The sequence below is a fragment of the Bubalus bubalis genome, chromosome 3 (assembly GCF_019923935.1).
Source record: "Bubalus bubalis isolate 160015118507 breed Murrah chromosome 3, NDDB_SH_1, whole genome shotgun sequence".
Taxonomy (NCBI): domain Eukaryota; kingdom Metazoa; phylum Chordata; class Mammalia; order Artiodactyla; family Bovidae; genus Bubalus; species Bubalus bubalis.
Window position 1 is genome coordinate 35,016,629 of NC_059159.1, and position 20,356 is coordinate 35,036,984.

The 20,356-nt window shown below is 46.4% G+C and overlaps 1 protein-coding gene across 4 annotated transcripts in view; it reads left to right on the forward strand.

Annotated features, from left to right (window-relative positions):
• MYH10 (myosin heavy chain 10) overlaps positions 1-20,356 on the forward strand; it is a 120,113-nt gene that overhangs the window by 95,544 nt on the left and 4,213 nt on the right. For all 4 annotated transcript variants that reach the window (XM_044939314.2, XM_044939313.2, XM_044939315.2 and 1 more), the window contains 17 exons: positions 2-208; positions 2,523-2,660; positions 3,124-3,247; positions 4,409-4,580; positions 5,480-5,692; positions 6,026-6,170; positions 6,695-6,901; positions 7,309-7,413; positions 8,196-8,348; positions 8,717-8,965; positions 9,233-9,445; positions 10,928-11,140; positions 12,379-12,540; positions 17,442-17,570; positions 17,914-18,002; positions 18,758-18,881; positions 18,956-19,164. In XM_044939314.2, coding sequence (XP_044795249.1) covers positions 2-208; positions 2,523-2,660; positions 3,124-3,247; positions 4,409-4,580; positions 5,480-5,692; positions 6,026-6,170; positions 6,695-6,901; positions 7,309-7,413; positions 8,196-8,348; positions 8,717-8,965; positions 9,233-9,445; positions 10,928-11,140; positions 12,379-12,540; positions 17,442-17,570; positions 17,914-18,002; positions 18,758-18,881; positions 18,956-19,164 — 2,852 coding nt within the window. The remainder of the gene's footprint in view (position 1; positions 209-2,522; positions 2,661-3,123; positions 3,248-4,408; positions 4,581-5,479; positions 5,693-6,025; positions 6,171-6,694; positions 6,902-7,308; positions 7,414-8,195; positions 8,349-8,716; positions 8,966-9,232; positions 9,446-10,927; positions 11,141-12,378; positions 12,541-17,441; positions 17,571-17,913; positions 18,003-18,757; positions 18,882-18,955; positions 19,165-20,356) is intronic.

Here is a 20,356-nt window from a genome sequence, read left to right on the forward strand (position 1 = left end):
GCTGCTGGAGGAGAAGAATATCCTGGCAGAGCAGCTGCAGGCGGAGACCGAGCTCTTTGCCGAAGCAGAGGAGATGAGGGCCAGACTTGCCGCTAAGAAGCAGGAATTAGAAGAGATTCTCCATGACTTGGAGTCTAGGGTAGAAGAAGAAGAAGAAAGAAACCAAATCCTCCAAAATGAAAAGAAGAAAATGCAAGCACACATTCAGGTATCGGTGGCCGTTCTCATAGGATTCCGGTCTGGGTTTTCCAAGTGTATCTGTTGAGTGAATAGATGTTGTGGGTTTGGATTCTTGTGTTCACTGAGGAGCAAGAGGAGCCTAAGTGATGAGTCCCCACCCTTAAAAGATGACCAGCATTCGAACCACACACGTACTGGGTTCCTTCAAATATAGATTTGTTCTTTTGAATGGGACTGTTTTGGGTTTTTTTCCCCTTATGTTCTTATTAACACCTTATAGGATGCAACGTGATTCAGAGAAGAAACATGCCAGGGTTTGTGGGGGCTGAGGCTGACCTTGTCCTTTGTGTTACCATTAATACAATTAATTCTGCTGCTCACTCCAGTCATTAGTGAGGCGCCTGCGAGGTGGTTTGGTCATAAGAAAAGCTCAGTGCTGATGCAGGAGGTGGCCAGGAATCAGAATAAGCCACAGAGCCGCCCTTTGTGGTAACTGCTTTATTTATTTATTTGGCTGTGCTAGGTCTTAGTTGTGGTGTGCAGGATCTTGTTCCCTGCCCCCAGGATTGAACCCAGGCCCCCTGAATTGGGAGTGTGGAGTCTTAGCCAGTGGACCATCAGGGAAGTCCCTGGTAGCTGCTTCCTTATGGAGATCGAGCTGCCCTCACATGAAGCACAGCGCTCTCTCTGACTGAATACCCAGACGACTGATAGAGACAGCAGTAACTATGCCTGTACCCTGCAGCTCACCCACTGCTTTTTCTCCTTGAACCTCACCCCAGCCTATCCAGTATGGCCTTCCTTGAGCGTCAGTGTTTCTATATCTAACACCACTTTTCATGGGTCTAGGGCCAGACTTGCTTTCTTCTAGGTCTCTCCCTTAATTTTTTCCCATCACTTAGGTTATCTTTGCAAAGCACAAACAATTCAGACATTTCTCAAAGCCATGAAAGAGACCGTATTGTTTCCTTGACAAATACCCAGTATGGCAGTTTATCCAGACTCTCTCCACTCTTCAAAACAGACAGCTTTCAAGCATCCTCTAGTAGGTTGGCAGAGTAACACAAAAACTGTAAACAGTACACATTAATCCAGCAATTCTAGTTCTAGGACTTTATTCTAACCACAAATCAATGGAAGCCTACTTACTATCTAACAATGGGGGATTCTTAAACTATGGTAATATACAGTTTTAAATTAAAAAGATGTTTATTTTTACGGGTATTAATAACATAATAGAGTTGTAAAAGAATATATACAATAAGCTCTAACTAAAAGTATTTATATATAACTTATAAACTTTACATATGATTTTATACGGGACTGTGCAGAAGCCCTAGAATAATATTCACCAACAGTGGTGCGTTCTGGTGGTATTATCGACAGTTTCCATCTTCTCTTGGTTGATGAGCGTGTGCTCATTTCCGTGGTATTACTTCACTCAGTGTGGGCTGACGCATCTGTGTCAAGTTCACCATGCTACTGTCAACTTACTGTGCGCTTGAAGTTTTTCCCAGTAGTTAATCTAGTGCAAAGGTTTCATTCCAAAACCAGTTGTGATAAACTTCAGCAATTATGTCGAATCCTGTTCTGATACACGTGTTTATTAGCTACACTAAGGTAAAGTCTGAAATAAAGAGAAGCCATTGCAGTAAAACTGTGCGTAAATGCTGGAATCCCACCCAGTTTGGTGATGCATTCACGCTGTGAACCTGACGTGACCTGAGGCAGCCCTTCCTCAACCACCTGTACTGTTTCTGTTGTTTCTGAGTTCTCTTTCTCTTCTCTATCAGCCAGACATACATAGTAGAATAAATCAACACATGATTGACAGTGATTTTTGCATAAACTAACATTTGTGGCCCCAAATACATATAAATACATCTCTGATCAATGAGGTAAGTATGTGTCCTGTGTTAACTATTCTAAAATATGAGTTGTAATTACTATATGTTATTCCATTTTACAAATATACCCACTTTTAATTACCAAGACTTTAAGTATGTTTATAGCTCCTCGATATGATAAATAACACTTTGCTACAAGGTTTTTAAAAAAGTCACATATGACTTTTCCTGAAATGGCCTTTTAAAAGAAATGCTCTTTTTCAGAGCAGCTGTTTTTCCATGCTGGCTTCTAGAAGGATTGATCCACTTTGTACTTAACCTATAGTGCATACAAGTGTCTGTTTCACATAATTACATTTTACATTTTAAAAAATATCCCTGCTATTTTGAAAATCAAAACTTGGTATTTTGTTGTGACCTGAACTCCTTGATGGTTGGTGTGTACGGAGTCTCGTGGAGGAAGCAGGGAGACTGACCACATGGCTCCTTTACCAGGACCTGGAGGAGCAGCTAGATGAGGAGGAGGGGGCTCGCCAGAAGCTGCAGCTGGAGAAGGTGACGGCGGAGGCCAAGATCAAGAAGATGGAAGAAGAGATTCTGCTTCTGGAGGACCAGAACTCCAAGTTTATCAAAGTAAGGGAGTATTTCCATTGAAGAGCTGATCTGAAAATATGGAAAATACTTAATGTCAACACTTTCAGGAAATCTCGGGATTTCATTTACTCAGTTTTCTCTCTTAAGTCTCTCTGGATTTATAGTCTGTACTACACAGACTATAGATGTCTAAAGGCAGAAACTATTTCACTTTCTAAATTCACCAGACAGCCTTGTAATCTCTGAGATGGTTTAACCTGCACGTGGCTCCCTCACTTTGATCCCCTCTCTGTGGTCACTGATCGAGCACTGGCTGTGGGGCTCTGCAGGCCGAGCTCCGGGGGTTGTCCCACAACAAGTGGTCCTTCCTTTTCTGCCCTTTTTTGGAATATACAGTCTGCTGGGGGAGATAGTGCCATATTATTAATACTTGTTTCCTAAGTAACAGTCAAATGCAATTGTCATTTCGAATGCCTTTTCTGAAGCTGTTTTTCTTGTTCAGGAAAAGAAACTCATGGAAGATCGCATTGCAGAATGTTCCTCTCAGCTGGCTGAAGAGGAAGAAAAGGCAAAAAACTTGGCCAAAATCAGGAATAAGCAAGAAGTGATGATCTCGGATTTAGAAGGTTAGTATTTGGGGGTTAGAGAAATTGTAGGACTATGACATGTTAGCCTTTAAGATTTTACTTACATCAGTGAAGTGAAAGTTGCTCAGTGGTGTCTGACTCTGCGACCCCATGGACTATACTGTCCATGGAATTCTCCAGGCCAGAATACTGGAGTGGGCAGCCTTTCCCTTCTCCCGGGGATCTTCCCAACCCAGGGATCAAACCCAGGTCTCCCACATTGTGGGTGGATTCTTTACCAGTGGAGCCACCAGGGAGCCCCAAGAATACTAGAGTGGGTAGCCTATCCCTTCTCCAGATCTTCCCGACACAGGAATCAAACTGGGGTCTCCTGCATTGCAGATGGATTCTTCACCAACTGAGCTAGCAGGGAAGCCCAGATAACTTACATCAGAACATGCTGTAATAGTAAATGTACATGAGGATTGCTCATCAGTTTGGGTTTACTAGACTAGGCCTCTTAAATGGGACTGTCATTTGCCTAGTCACCAAATACTAATATTTATGATGGAAAGGCACTAAATTATCTCTAAACTTTGATTTTTTAAAGTCAGTTTCTGTGGTAACACACACTGCCCTTTGGTGGGCACAGTTGGGATCTAAGTCAAGTTGGAGCCATGCAGGCTGTTGGACTTGTATGTGTTTAAATGCTGTGTTAAGGTGCCTGGTTCTCACTTCACAAAGGGACAACTGCTGACACAGAAATGGGCAGAGACAGAGTATGTGGAGATGGCAGTGTCTCACTCTGATGGCCCAAGTCATGTCAGAAAATGCTAGAATTTTTTGCAAAATCTGAATCATTGCCTTATGCAAAAGAAACATCAGGGTGGAAGTTAGGAGCACAGAAAACCCTCCCTTTGACCAGCAGCTGCACACAGGTGTCTGAGGGAGCAAGAGTGTAGCTCCAATCACCCTGCTGTCCCCAGATCTTTTATAACCGGAGGAAATAAGTGGTTTCTAGAAAATATTTGGGATTTTGTTGTCCTCATTCTCAGCATGAGATTCTTCCCATAAACCATTCTTACCCGCAGATGATACTAAGGCAGCAACAGGCTTTAGAATACAGTGGCTTGTTTTCGACTCTAACCAGTCTGTGTTTTGAATGTGTCCCTATGGAGTGATGTTCAGTGTGTTGAAGAGCTTCTTGTATCTTGCCCTAAGAGCGCTTAAAGAAGGAGGAGAAGACGCGCCAGGAGCTGGAGAAGGCCAAAAGGAAACTGGACGGGGAGACCACGGACCTGCAAGACCAGATTGCCGAGCTCCAGGCGCAGATCGACGAGCTTAAGATCCAGGTGGCCAAGAAAGAGGAGGAGCTGCAGGGCGCCCTGGCCAGGTATGCGCTAGACACATGGCTTCCTGGTTATTAGGATGACATAAGGACCTGGGGAACTTGGGAGCCTTTGTGTCAAGGCAGCCAGAAAAGCTCACCAGCCTTTCTTGGTATTTATATTCAAAAATCACGAGTCGTATCATGAAATCCTTGGAAATCTACACCAGATCAAATGGTTTTAACCATATCAAATATTCTGGTTTCTGTACAGTATAACTTGCAAAACAATATGTTTTACAAGAGGAAATCACTTTTCAGGAATTAAATCCCTCCCTCCTGCGTCTAGCATAGTTCGGTGTTCAGTCCTTAAACATTCAGTTATAGAATGGAAGTCATATAGTATAAGTATAGTTATACCTGATACTTCATTTCTTTATCAAGATAACTATTAATATTTGGCTGTTGATAATTTATTATGATCAGGAAAATCTTAGAAATTCTTCTCTGCAATTGCTGTTGGACTCTGGCCCCTTAGCAGGTGACTGCTTAGAACCCAGAACTACAGTTCTCCACCCCCGTAATGCATCAGCGTCCCACCTCCCCCAGTCAGAACTCCACCTACACTGAATCCCGCATGTGAACATAAAGGTGCACAGAGGAGCGAGAAGCACAGGGTGGAAGGAATGAAGGTGGTGGCTCTGCTTAATTAGAGGAACATTTTGCTTGAGGGAATTTTTAAATAATCATTAAAGTGAGAAGGTCCTACCTTTTTGTGCCCATGAGCCCTTTGGACAGGGCCTGAGCCCCATCCCCATAGCAGCTCTGGGCCCAAGCCACTCGTGGGTGCAGCCACCCCTGCCCGGGCCATGACTGAGGGTGGAGGGGTGTGTGATGGGGCCCCTATGGGAGGAGTCCCCGGGCGCTGGCTCTGAGTGCCTCCTGTGCCCGGGTGTCCTGCGCAGGGGTGACGACGAGACACTACACAAGAACAACGCACTAAAAGTCGTGCGAGAGCTGCAGGCCCAGATCGCCGAGCTGCAGGAGGACTTTGAATCTGAGAAGGCTTCGCGGAACAAAGCAGAGAAGCAGAAGAGGGACTTGAGTGAGGAGCTGGAGGCACTCAAGACGGAGCTGGAGGACACGCTGGACACCACGGCGGCCCAGCAGGAACTGCGGTGAGCGGGGGCGGGGCATGTCCTCCGTCCAGCAGCCCCTCTCCCTCCTGGAGACAACGGCGGGTGGAGCAGTAACCACACCTCGGTGGTCAGAATCCATCCAGCCTGTGGCAGGAGCACAGGTGTGCGGGTGGACGACACAGGGCGCATGGGGGGTGGGGGGTCGGTGACCAGAAAGCCCCATTTCTAGAGAAAGCTGCTCACAGTGATGGACGTGCCAGCCTGCTGGAAAACGTCATGTGAGATAGCCAGAGGAACCCACTCATATTTTGGACAAAAGCAGAACTGTAATTTAATCATTCGACTAACTCTGAGCTAATTTAATGTCTGTAGTACAAAACGAGAACAAGAAGTGGCGGAGCTGAAGAAGGCTCTCGAGGAGGAAACAAAGAGCCACGAGGCTCAGATCCAGGACATGAGGCAGAGGCATGCGACCGCCTTGGAGGAGCTGTCGGAGCAGCTGGAGCAGGCCAAGAGGGTAGGGGGCCGCGGGGCATGGCAGCGGCTGGGCTCTGAAAGCACGCTGCTGGCCTGGGAGAGCCAGACACCCCTGAGCTGGGTGGGTCAGCTCTGGTCTCCAGTCCTGGTCCTCTCGGTGTCTCCTCACTGACACCTGCTTCCTCCTGATGACTCAGTGCAAAACCTTGAACAGTTGGGGTCCTGCCCTCGCTCACCTGGCGCCTCCCCCACCCCCATCCCCCACCTCTGATCTGTCCCAGGCACCACACAGGGCACCTTTGTTCGTTGTTCCCACTTCCAGGTCTCGTGCTGGCTTCCAGAAGGCCCCCCCACCCTCCCCCTTATCTGTATCTGCTGTCCTGAGTGGTATGTTCCTGCAGCAGACATCTCCACACTCAGAACAAGTGTTTGCATTCATTCATTCAACAGACGTGGACTGCAGGCTCACCCAGTGCCAGCACAGTTCTCCAGATACCAGAGCAGCGCCCTCTGTGGCCTTCATTATAAAACTGCTAGTGAACTGTTTTTCTTCCCCTCTCCTAGTTCAAAGCAAATCTGGAAAAGAACAAGCAGGGCCTGGAGACAGACAACAAGGAGCTGGCGTGCGAGGTCAAGGTGCTGCAGCAGGTCAAGGCTGAGTCCGAGCACAAGAGGAAGAAGCTGGATGCCCAGGTCCAGGAACTCCACGCCAAGGTCTCAGAGGGAGACAGACTCAGGGTGGAGCTGGCTGAGAAAGCCAATAAGTTACAGGTAGGCCTGGGAAACCATTCCCAGACATCACCCTCAGTGTCGGGCAGGGACTGACTTTCAGGGGCACACAGGCAGCCCCAGCACACATTAGACTCCTTGTGTTGGTTCTCCCACTTACAGCTCACATCACCCCCAGATGAGTCTGGTAGATGAGGATGTGACTAGCTCGACTGCCTCTGGGACTCAGCTGGCAGTTCTCAGGGGTAGAGCTGCAGACAGGCAGCCCAGAGCCTTCCCCACCCTCTGTGGCCAAGACTGCTGCATCTTCCATGTGCCGTCCCTTTGCTCACGTGATTGCGGACACTGTTGGGTTGGTCAAAAAGATGCAGTTTTTCCATAACAGAATCACCACTCTTTTCTATCTGACCACTGTTGAAGGGAGTCTGATCTTTTATTCCTCCTTGCAGAATGAATTGGATAATGTCTCAACTCTTCTAGAAGAAGCAGAGAAGAAGGGTATTAAATTTGCTAAGGATGCAGCTGGTCTGGAGTCTCAGCTCCAAGACACACAGGTATTCTGGGGGTGGGAAGGGTGTTCATCATAACTCTCCTGTTTCTATCATCTGTGAGCTGGTGAAACACGCTCATCCCAGAACTGGCCTCTTATCACCTCTTTCTGATTTCCTGTTTTACTTTTATTTTCAACCATCTTATACCACAAGCCTTGAAGAGCCCTCCCCTAGAGCCCGTGTTTCCTTGTCTGTAGGTTGTGTGGGCGCCTGGGAGAGGGCTCTGGCCAGCCACCTGGGCGCTGCCTGGGGTGTGGTTCACCAGGCGGTGGTCCTGTTGTACACTCTTGCATTGCTGGCCATGTTGAATGAGATGGTTTTCTTATGGTTTTTGACCCATTCCGCTGACCTGAGAGCAGCAGAAAGGGATTCATGAAGTGATGTGGGAAAGGGAAGCTTGCAGGTCCCTGGCCCTGGCCCTGGCCCCGGCCCCGGCCCCGGCCCCTGGGGGTGGTGTTGCCATTGCTTGGGGACAGGATTGATTTTGTGGTGGTGTTTTTTTGGCCACCACTTGGTTTTGGGGATCTTAGTTCCCCAACCAGGGATTGAACCCATGCCCTGGACAGTGACAAAGCTCAGAGTCCTAACCACTGGACCACCAGGGTATTCCCCAGTGAACAAGTTTAAAGCACTCTTGTATTAAGGGTGCTGTTTAAATGATCATGTGTTTTAAAATCACTTGTTATTATCACTGGGTATTCCTCACACTCCGTATTTTTAACAAGGACATGGTGGTTTGGGTAATGACTATAACCTGAGTACTGACCTTCTATCAAAATGAACAGGAGCTTCTTCAGGAGGAGACGCGCCAGAAACTGAACCTGAGCAGTCGGATCCGGCAGCTGGAGGAGGAGAGGAGCAGCCTCCAGGAGCAGCAGGAGGAAGAGGAGGAGGCCAGGAGGAGCCTGGAGAAGCAGCTGCAGGCCCTGCAGGCCCAGGTGTGCGAGGCCGTGGGGACTGTGGGCCTCCACGTGGGTCATGTCCCTGTCCTGCTGGGTGGTTCCAGCTCCATTTGGGACAGTTAAGTGGGCCTTGTCCTAAGTGAAACCCCTTAAGTGTGTTTTCTTCAACCTCATCACACACTAACCCTATGCTGGTTACAATGCTGGGAGATGTAAGGTTCCAGTCCATTCATTGTGTGTAGATGATTAGTGAAGAAGTTTATGGTCTAAGATTCATTTGCTCAGCGTCACAAAGTATTGACTTGTTTTATTTCTTCTCACAAGATAATGAAAACAAGTTTTACCTTTTTTCCTCAAATGTGTAATTCAGGTGAGCTCTTTAATGTTGATCTTTTCTCCTTTAGTTGACGGATACCAAGAAGAAAGTAGATGATGACCTGGGGACAATTGAAAATTTGGAAGAAGCCAAGAAGAAGCTCCTCAAGGATGTGGAGGTGCTGAGCCAGCGCCTGGAGGAGAAGGCCCTGGCCTATGACAAGCTGGAGAAGACCAAGACCCGCCTGCAGCAGGAGCTGGATGACCTGCTGGTAGACCTGGACCACCAGCGCCAGATCGTCTCCAACTTGGAGAAGAAGCAGAAGAAGTTTGATCAGGTGGGGCCCACACTACCAACCCCAGGCTCCAGGGCCAGCACCCCACGTTTCCTCCTAGCATAGCCCTCACTTTGATCATTTGGGTTTAAAATAATCCCTTATTTAAAACAAGGTGTATTTGTAGCAAAACTGGAAAAAGTTCAGTATAAAGGAGGAAATAGGAGAACACCCATGATCTAGTGGTATTCTCCGCTAGAAGTCAGACATGCAGCAAATGAGAGAAGTCCAACATTGATCTTTACTGTTTCCTGACGCCATCCCGTGTAGCTGTTAGCGGAAGAGAAGAACATCTCTGCCCGCTACGCAGAAGAGCGCGACCGGGCGGAGGCAGAGGCCCGAGAGAAGGAGACCAAAGCCCTGTCCCTGGCCCGCGCCCTGGAGGAGGCCCTGGAGGCCAGGGAGGAGGCTGAGCGACAGAACAAGCAGCTGCGGGCGGACATGGAGGACCTCATGAGCTCCAAGGACGATGTGGGCAAGAACGTGAGTGCCAGGGCCCAGGCCGTTGGGGGTCAGCAGCTCTGGGAAGGGCCAGCCCACAGCGACATGGACAAGGTGGTCTCAGCCCATCATGTCAGCGTCTCCGGGATGAGCTGTCAGGTTTTCTCCTGTCTGTTCCCAGTTACCTGCACCAAAGCCAGGCAGGGCGTTCACGTGGTTTCCATGGACCCTCCCCACCGTAACCTGTATCCTCGCAGGGGCCCTGTGAATGAAGTGTTTCTTTGTCCCTGGGTCATGGGTGGTTATCAAACCCAAGTATCAGAAGTTGCCTCAGATTGAGGGCAGTGGGGTCTGTCTCCTGCACAGAGTGGGAAACCTGGAGAGGAGCCAGGGGAACCCCTTATCCCCCAGCTGCACACGCCTTCCCCGATGCTGCCCTGATGTTTGTTCACCCTGTATCCCTCCCTCAGTGTCGAAGGTTTGAGGACAGCAATGGGGACCCAGGCCTGGGGGTCAGAACAGGTTCAGGGTTTGACTCTCCCCCAGCTCCATTCAGCCTCTCCACATTTCCTTTTGTGTCCAATGGACATGATACTTAGCTATTTCATGAAGCTGCTACAGATGTGCTCTGAAAAACACAGTCCTCTCTAAAAATAAAATCTCATTTTCCTGGAACACGGGCTGTATGGCCATATAATGAGGGTGTGGGACTGCCCTTCCTGCTGAATCTTCTACAGCCCAGTGGACAAGAACCCCCTAGCATAGAAATGGCCAGGATTACATAGTAAAGCGCAAAGAGAAAATTCCAGCACTGAGTCCGTCTTCTTGTTCCTTGTTGGTTTTCTCTAGAATAAATGATAGTCACACATTCTTTCCAAAAACATTTCCTCTGTGCCTGTGAAGTGCCAGGCACCAAGAGACACAGGCCTCATGTCCTAAGGCGTCTTCTGTCCTCAGGAGAACCAACATGGCCATGAACCCCAAAGGGACACATAATAATAGTGCCTGCACATGCCTGCCTGAGGGTTGTCTCTGAGATCAAAGGGAACATGACGGGGAGCACCCAGCGCAGTGCTGGGCACAGAGAACTTAGTAAATGTGTGCATGGTGGGGATCTCTGTCCAGAGAAAGGTCAGGCCTCTATCGTGCTGTACCCTGCTTCCTAGGATTCACACACCTTCATATTTAAAAATCTGCACATGTGCATTTCCAACACACATGATCTTCACCACAGCAAGAGGGAGGTGCTGTGAGACCGCAGGCCAGTGGCCAATCAACAGGCCATTGCCCTGACACCATGCTCTTCTTTGATCATCAGCTTTTAGAGATCTCTCAGCTGCATGATCCATGGTAGAGCACACGTGCATGATGCCAGGCCTATCATTCAGATGGTGCACTCTGAGATGACTAGTGCAGCGGCCAGGTCAGGGTTGGGGGATGCCTGGGGGGTTGGCTATATAACAGGAACTACTGTCCATGCATGTCCCTCCAAGGGTCATACCTGTGCTTCTTCCTGTGGTCTAGGTTCATGAACTTGAGAAATCCAAACGGGCCCTAGAGCAGCAGGTGGAGGAAATGAGGACCCAACTGGAGGAGCTGGAAGATGAGCTCCAGGCTACAGAAGACGCCAAGCTTCGCCTAGAGGTCAACATGCAAGCCATGAAGGCCCAGTTTGAGAGAGACTTGCAGACCAGGGATGAGCAGAATGAGGAAAAGAAGCGGCTGCTCATTAAACAGGTAGATCTTAGAGGTGTGGCCCCCAGAACAGGCCCTTGTTTGTGCTCAAAGACCAGTTTTTGGCCAGTGATATTTGCGTTGGAACATAGTAGCTGGAGGAAATTTATTGGGTCATATAACTTTATCTTTAAAATATAATGTAATTGGGTTTGATTTCCTATTTCTCAGATTATCATTACTACTTAAAAGCCAGTGGGCTGTCCAGGGACATGTAGTCAGGTTCAAGTTCTGGGAGTCTTACAAGTGTCAGTAAAGGGAAGAATCAGTACATACCTGACAAGGTGATTCAGAATACTCTGAAGGTCAGATTGCATGTCCTCTTTAAACCACTCTAAAGGGAAAACTCTAGGTATTTACATTTTTGTTATGTGAAAACATTGCTTGGGCACTTAAAATTTATATACTTTTCTGAGTGCATTTAAACTTCTAATTTAAAATTTTAAAGTGAAACATTCCCAAGGGCTTCCCTGATAGCTCAGCTGGTAAAGAATCCACCTGCAATGGGTTTGATCCCTGGGTTGGGAAGACCCCTTGGAGAGGGGAAAGGCTGCCCACGCCAGTATTCTGGCCTGGAGAATTCCATGGACTGTATAGTCCATGGGGTTGAAAAGTCTCGGACATGACTGAGCGACTTTCACTTTAACATTCCCTTGGAGTTCATGGTATCAAATCTTGGATCTGGGACACTTTCTTATTTTTGGTCCACTAACATTTTATTAGTCATTTATTGCTAGATAACAGATTAGCTCAAGCTTAGTGACTTAAAACAGCACACATTAAATGAGTTTCTGTGAGTTGGGAATTCTGAATCAGCTTATTAACAGGGAGCATCCATCATCTGAAGGGCTGACTGGGGCTGGAGGGAGTGCGTCCAAGCTGTTTGCCCATGTGGTTGACACGTGGGACCCTCTGCTGGGGCTGGGGTGTCCCCGTTGTGGGGCAAGTGGGGAGCTTCCCTAGGAGCTTGTCTTGTGCCTTCCAATCTCGCTGCATCACCTGGACTAGGAGCTTGAGATCAGGGATTCTGCCTCCTTACACACTCTCGCCACGGTCAGTCGGTCAGTGGAAATGATTTGTACCAGGTGGAGATGTTTATAGATTTCTCTGTACAAATTCAGCTGCTAATAATAATAACTGCTTGGAGGCAGAGAGCCCCCCTCCTGAGTAAGCCGAGCCCCCATGGGCCTGTTCTCTGTGTGAGGATACCGGGTCTGATGTATCCTGACACTGCCTGTCAGGTGCGGGAGCTTGAGGCAGAGCTGGAGGATGAGCGGAAACAGCGGGCCCTGGCTGTTGCCTCAAAGAAGAAAATGGAAATAGACCTGAAGGACCTGGAGGCTCAAATCGAGGCAGCTAACAAAGCAAGGGATGAAGTGATCAAGCAGCTCCGCAAACTCCAGGTGAGTGCCACCAGCCATCAGGGTGTGATGGTGGGGTCATCGGGCCCTGCTGAGACCACTGAGCACGACATGGCTCGTGATGCTGGAGAGAAGGCTCTGGGCAGCATCCAGCCTCCATCATGCTGGCGGGCTCAGTGTTGCCACGTCACTGCTGCAGGGCACAGGGCTGCTGTCATCCTCAGCTGTAGGCTGGGGCCATAAGCCATAAAGATGGTAGGTGTATAGCTCAGTGTCTACAGGGTGGGCTTGGCTCCATTTGGATTGAGTGAGGTAGAGTTGCCAGGTGGGCACTCGTTGAGGGACAAGCTCTTGGGGCTCTGAATAACGTCTCGTGGTCAACTAAACACACAGCCACCCACTGAGAGTAGGTGGTGTCGACTTTGTCGACCAGGGCCGTGAGCCGCTCCCGTGGTTAGGGGGACACGGCAGGCCCACCTGCAGCGTGGTCTGCAGAAGCAGTCGTTGAGCAGCTCCATGTTGCTCCTCCTCCAGCTGCGCCTTTCTGTCCAGTCAGCATCGCTTTAGCTACTCAGATGGCATGCTGGTTTTCACTGTCACAGTGACAAAGTGATTTCTGTAGTAACTTGCTATATTGGCAGGATGTGATGGGCTCTCTCGTACAAGGACACACTTCTCTGGAGGGAAAGACAAAAGCTTTAGAAAATTTCCATTCCTTTGGCCTTGGTGATTCTGCCTCTTCTTCCATTCTCTGGATTATCTATTCACTCCCTCGGTGGTACTGTTTTACAGTGCAAAAGTTTTTTGTTTTGATGGAGTTCAGATTATTTTTTGTTTCTTCTGTTTTTACTATTTATGAAGCCACTACCTAATCCAGGGTCCTGAAGATTTAGTCCTGTGTTTTCTCCTAAGAGTTGTATGTAGTCCATGGGGTCACAGAGTCAGACATGACTGTAGAGTTTTATACTTCTGGCTCTTTCTAAATCCATTTCATTTTTTATTATGTAGTTTGATATATGAAGCCAATTTCATTCTTTGGGATATGGATATTCAATCGTCCCAGCACCATTTGTTAAAAAGATTTCCCCCATTGAAATTCTCTTGGCCCTCTTGTCAGAAATCAGCTGACCACAGACTTGTGTCTGTTTCTGGACTCTTAGTTCTATTCCTTGATCTCTATGTCCTGCCAGGACCACACAGTCTTGGTTACCATGGCTTTACAGGTTTTGCACTTGGGAAGTATGACTTCTCCAACTTTCTTTTCCATAACTGCTGTTCCGGGCTCCTTGCAATTCCATTTAGGATCAGCTTGTCAGTTTCTGCCCCCTGCCTCCCCTAAGCCAGCTAGGATTCTTATTTTACATTGACTCGGTACATCAATTTGGAGAGTATTACCATCCTCACAAAGGTATTGAGTTTTCCACGAACATGGTCCATGAACATGGCTATCAGTCCATTTAGCTATTTCACTTTTTTCTATGATGCTTTTAGTTTCTGGCGTACAAGTCTTATACATTAGCTAAATTTTACCCTTTTGATGCTAAGTATAGCTGCTTTGTTAATATTTACAGTCTTGACAGTTAGTGTATTGAATTTCAATTATTTTTGTACAGTTGTCCCTCAGTGTCCGAGAGGGATTGGTTCTAGGACCAACTCCTCTGCCCCCGTGGATACCAAAATCCTCTGATGCTTAAGTCCCTGATATAAAATGGTGTATTACTTGCATATAACCTGTGAACATCTTCTCATATACTTTAAATCATCTGTAGTTTACTCTAGTTTCCTCATAACAACCTGATACAAGATAATGGTTGCCCACGTGGCAAATTCAAGTTTTGCTTTTTGAAATTTTCTGAGAATGTTTTTCCTCTGAATATTTGTGACCCACTGTTGGTTGAATCCATGGTGTGGAGCTCAGGTATGGAGAACTAACCGTATTGATCGATCCTGTATACTGCAGCCTCACTGAACTTGTTTATTAGTTGTAACTTTTTTTTAATGGATTCCTTAAGATTTTCTATATATTTTCATCTGCAAGTTGAGCTAAGTTTTATTTCTTCTTTTTCAATCTGGGTATCTGTTATTTCCCTGTCTTGGCCTAAATGCTTTGACTAGCATCTCCATTACATTGTTATACAGAAATGGCAAGGGCAAAAACATCCTTGTCTCATTGCTTATTGTAGGGAAAAGCATTCAGTCTTTGACCATTAAGTATGATATTAGTTTTTCATTTCATTGATTCCCTTTATCAGAGTTGGGGAAGTTGCCTTCAGTTCATTGTTTTTATCTTATTGTTTTTATTTTGTTGTTTTTTTTTTTTTAATTTTTTTTGAAATTTAATTGGAGGCTAATTACTTTACAATATTGTGGGTTTTTTGCCATACATTTACATGAATCAGCCATGGGTGTACATGTGTTCCCCATCTTGACCCTCCCTCCCCATCCCATCCCTCAGGGTCATCCCAGCGCACCAGCCCTGAGCACCGTTTCATGCATCGAACTTGGACTGGTGATCTGTTTCACATATGATAATATACATGTTTCAATGCTATTCTCTCAAATTACCCCACCCTCACCGTCTCCCACAGAGTCCAAAAGTCTGTTCTTTACATCTGTGTCTCTTTTGCTGTCTCGCATATAGGGTCATCATTACCATCTTTCTAAATTCCATATATATGCGTTAATATATTGGTGTTTTTCTTTATGACTTACTTCGCTCTGTAGGCTCCAGTTTCATCCACCTCATTAGAACTGATTCAAATGCATTCTTCTTAACAGCTGAGTAATATTCCATTGTGTATATGTACCATAGCTTTCTTATCCATTTGTCTGCCAATGGACACCTAGGTTGCTTCCATGTCCTGGCTATTGTAAACAGTGCTGCGATGAACATTGGGGTACACATGTCTTTTGCAATTCTGGTTTCCTCAGTTTGTATGCCTAGTAGTGGGATTGCTGGGTCGTATGGCAGTTATATTTCCAGTGTTTTAAGGAATCTCCACACTGTTCTCCATAGTGACTCTACTAGTTTGTATTCCCACCAACAGTGTAAGAAGGTTCCTTTTTCTCCGCACCCTCTCCAGCATTTATTGTTTGTAGACTTTTTGATAGCAGCCATTCTGACTAGTGTGAGATGGTACCTCATTGTGGTTTTGATTTGCATTTCTCTGATAATGAGTGATGTTGAGCATCTTTTCATGTGTTTGTTAGCCCTCTGTATGTCTTTGAAGAAATGTCTGTTTAGTTCTTTGGCCCATTTTTTGATTGGGTCGCTTATTTTTCTGAAATTGAGCTGCAGGAGTTGCTTATATGTTTTTGAGATTAATTCTTTGTCAGTTGCTTTATTTGCAATTATTTTCTCCCATTCTGAAGGCTGTCTTTCCACCTTGCTTATAGTTTCCTTCATTGTGCAAAAGCTTTTAAGTTTAATTAGGTCCCATTTGTTCATTTTTGCTTTTATTTCCATTACTCTGGGAGGTGGGTCATAGAGGATCCTGCTATGATTTACATCAGAGAGTGGTTTGCCTATGTTTTCCTCTAGGAGTTTCTGGTCTTATATTTAGATCTTTAATCCATTTTATTTTTGTGTATGGTATTAGAAAGTGTTCTAGTTTCATTCTTTTACAAGTGGTTGACCAGTTTTCTCAGCACCACTTGTTAAAGAGATTGTCTTTTCTCCACTGTATATTGTTGCCTCCTTTGTCAAAGATACGGTGTCCATAGGTGCCTGGATTTATCTCTGGGCTTTCTATTTTGTTCCACTGATCTGTATTTCTGTCTTTGTGCCAGTACCATACTGTCTTGGTGACTGTTGCTTTGTAGTATAGCCTGAAGTCAGGCAGGTTGATTCTTCCAGTTCCATTCTTCTTTCTCAAGTTTGCTTTGGCTATTCAAGGTTTTTTGGTATTTCCATACAAATTGTGAAATTATTTGTTCTAGTTCTCTGAAAAATACCATTGGTAGCTTGATAGGAATTGCATTGAATCTATAGATTGCTTTGGGTAGTATACTCATTTTCACTATATTGATTCTTCTCACTGATGAACATGGTATATTTCTCCATCTATTTGTGTCATCTTTGATTTCTTTCACCGGTGTTTTATAGTTTTCTATATATAGGTCTTTTCTTTTGGTAGATTTATTCCTAAGTATTTTATTCTTAATATCTCTGTTTTCTCACTGTTAGTGTATAGGAATGCTAGGGATTTCTGTGTATTAATTTTATATCCTGCAGCTTTACTATATTCATTGATTTAGCTCTAGTAATTTTCTGGTGGAGTCTTTAGGGTTTTCTATGTATCAGAGCATGTCATCTGCAAACAGTGAGTTTTACTTCTTTTCCAATCTGGATTCCTTTTATTTCTTTTTCTTCTTTTATTGCTATGCCTAAAACTTCCAAAACTATGTTGAATAGTAGTGGTGAGAGTGGGCATCCTTGTCTTGTTCTCCTGACTTTAGGGGGAATGCTTTAATTTTTCACCATTGAGGGTAGTGTTTGCTGTGGGTTTATCATATATGGCTTTTATTATGTTGAGGTATGTTTCTTCTGTGCCTGCTTTCTGGAGAGTTTTTATCATAAATGGATGTTGAATTTTGTCAAAGGTTTATTGAGTGTTTTTATATTGAAAGGTATTAGATTGCTTCTGTGTCAGTTGAAGTGACTTCTGTGTCAATTGAAGTGATCACATAGTTGTGTTGGATGTCAAATCAACCTTGAATTCCTCAGATAAATCCCACTTGGATGTGTTGATGGATCTTGTTGGTTTCTATTTTGTTGAGGATTTTTGCATCTATATTCATAAGGGATATTGACTTGAATGTTTTCTTTTTTATCACTTCTACATTTATGTTTATAATAAATTCATATTTTATAATCTGGGGGGAAAGGTATGTTTAAATAAGAATAAACACTACCCTAAAACTTTCCTCCTCCTAATGCTTAGGCTCAGATGAAGGACTACCAGCGTGAATTAGAAGAAGCTCGTGCATCCCGGGATGAGATTTTTGCTCAATCCAAAGAGAGTGAGAAGAAACTGAAAAGCCTGGAAGCAGAAATCCTTCAGTTGCAGGAGGTTTGTGTTTGTTTATTCATTTATTTGCTTAACAAATATTTGCCCTTGGAATTTCTCTAAGACCAGATAAATACATTTCAGTGTTTCTGTAGCCAGTGTAATCTCACTGATCATTTTTTAATATGGTGCTGGACCATCTTACTGCTTCACTTGGGCAAAGTGGTCCCATTTGATATTGTTCTACTAAACAGAGAGGTTGAATAGTGTATTTCTCAAATCTGTTTACAGTTTGAGGCACACTTGGTGCCTCAAGCAAGGTGGCAGCAGCCTACAGGCACTGTCAGACCTCACATTTAAGGAAACTTAGGAGCCAGAGCTTACATGACAATCTGAACTCACTCAGGAACTTGCCTCATCCGAGCGAGCCCGCCGACATGCTGAGCAGGAGAGAGACGAGCTGGCGGACGAGATCGCCAACAGCGCCTCCGGCAAGTGAGTCTCCTGAACAGGTGGGAAGGGGTGGGTGTCTCACTGGTCCTCACAGGCACTAAGTCAGCTACAGGGGTCATCTGGCATTGGGGAGTCAGTGGTTGGTTTGCTTATCTGTTCAAAGTCTGGAGAGATGAGCATGAGATGCTGGGCCTCAGCCAACTGGCTGAAGCCCTGCCAGGTCACACTTCCCTGCACCAGTCACGTCCACACAGGTGTGCAGGAAAGGCCTTCAGAACCTATCTGGCCTCCACAGGACTGCACAGCCTTGCAGTGCAGGGTCTCACTTTCACATTCTTTAGGTCTCTTTCCCGCAACGTATGTTTCATTAAAAGTCAGATTTTTGGGGTTTTTTTTTTTTTACAATTAAGAGGTTGCTTTCTCCATTTAATGGCTGTCCTAAGGATCCATGGTGGTCAATTTCTAGTGTGCCATGGTGAGGAGCTGGCTTTGGATCTTGGTGCACTAGAGAAGCTAGGGAACACCAGGATCTTTTTGCACTTTTAAAGCTGACACTGGCTGTGGGGCAAAGCTGGAGGGCTGCATAGCAATCCAGGCGCAAGATAGCGGGGCCTGGCCAGGTAGCAGGCCTGGGGATGGTGAGAAGTGGGCAGTGTGTTTGGAAGCAAAACCAACAGGACCTGGCAGACGGGGGTGGGAGGAGGGAAAAGAGAAAAATTAAGAATGCTAATGGCAGCACAGTGGGTGGAGGAGCCCTGGGGAGTTCTCTGTGCTGAGTGTCACCGCCTCGGCTGCAGGTCTGCACTGCTGGATGAGAAGCGGCGTCTGGAGGCTCGGATCGCACAGCTAGAGGAGGAGCTGGAGGAGGAGCAGAGCAACATGGAGCTGCTCAATGACCGCTTCCGCAAGACCACACTGCAGGTGGGCCTGCCATGTCCCCTCACCCCAGGAGGGACTGTGTCATCCCCTGCACAACTGACCCATCTCCCCTTCAGGTGGACACGCTGAACACTGAGCTGGCGGCCGAGCGCAGCGCTGCCCAGAAGAGCGATAATGCGCGCCAGCAGCTGGAGCGGCAGAACAAGGAGTTGAAGGCCAAGCTGCAGGAGCTGGAAGGTGCTGTCAAGTCCAAGTTCAAGGCCACCATCTCTGCCCTAGAAGCCAAGATTGGGCAGCTGGAGGAGCAGCTTGAGCAGGAAGCCAAGTAAGAGGTTTTCAGTGCTGTAAGCCAAAGAAAGGTTTTTACAGTATCTCTGCTACAGACCAGGTCCAGGTTTATAGAGATGACACCAATGGCCCTTGTCCTAGGGGAGCTTCGTTGCCGGGGGAAGAATCACAAGGGCACATATAACCGGAGAAGCTGGTGTGAGCCCTCAGGGAGCACTGGGCTCGCCTGTCAGCTCTTCCCAGGCTCAGCTGAGGGCTAATCATGCTGTGTGTGCCCCATGACTCGCTGGTGCCATAGTTTACATCTCTGCCCAAGGCTGAGCCCAAGTTCACGGCATCACGTGAAATGCAACAGTGTATTGGCATAGAAGAAATGCAGTGTAACAAAAAACACAAGTTTTTTCTCCTTTAAGAAAGGATTGCTCAACAGTTTCCATTCTGGTGACGTATACCATTCATTCTGAAATTTATGAGGAATTGCACAAAGCAGCTTTTGGCAGGCATTTGCATGTCTATTAGAATAGAATCTCAGATGGCCAGAGCTGGAGCAGACTTTCAACTTCACCCTCTTATTGAGGAGCTTGGGGGCCCAGAAACACAGGGTCTATGTGCAGAGTCCTCCCCGGCCTAGCATCCAAAACTTTGTTCCCCTGCTCTCAAATGTAACAGCTAAGGGTTTGTTTGTTGTTAGTTGTAACTGACATGACTTGGTCCTTTGAGCTGATTCCATCCTATCCATTTTTGCATAACATTTGTGAAGGAACAAAAGATCCTTTTGTGTTTTCAGTGGAGTTCTCCAAGTAAGTTAACTCTCCTTCCTTCACGTGGGACAGTGGAGGCCTGTCTAGAACATGGTGCCTTAACTCCTACCTGAAGTGGGGGGAGTTGTTTCAGTGTTCAGCTGCTCTAGCATCTTAGTAAGTACGTGCCAAGTCATTTGTCATGTCAGACTCTTGGCGACCCTGTGGACTAGCCTGCCAGGCTCCTGTGTCCGTGGGATTCTCCAGGTAAGAATACTGGAGTGGGTTGCCTTGCCCTTCTCCAGGGAATCTTAGTCAGTGGGAGTGAGTGAGTGAGGTCGCTCAGTCGTGTCTGACTGTTTGCAACCACGTGGACTGTAGCCCATCAGGCTCCTCCGTCCATGGGATTCTCCAGGCAAGAATATTGGAGTGGGTTGCCATTTCCTTCTCCAAGTCAGTGGGAAGTAATTTTAAATTGAAACAATAAAT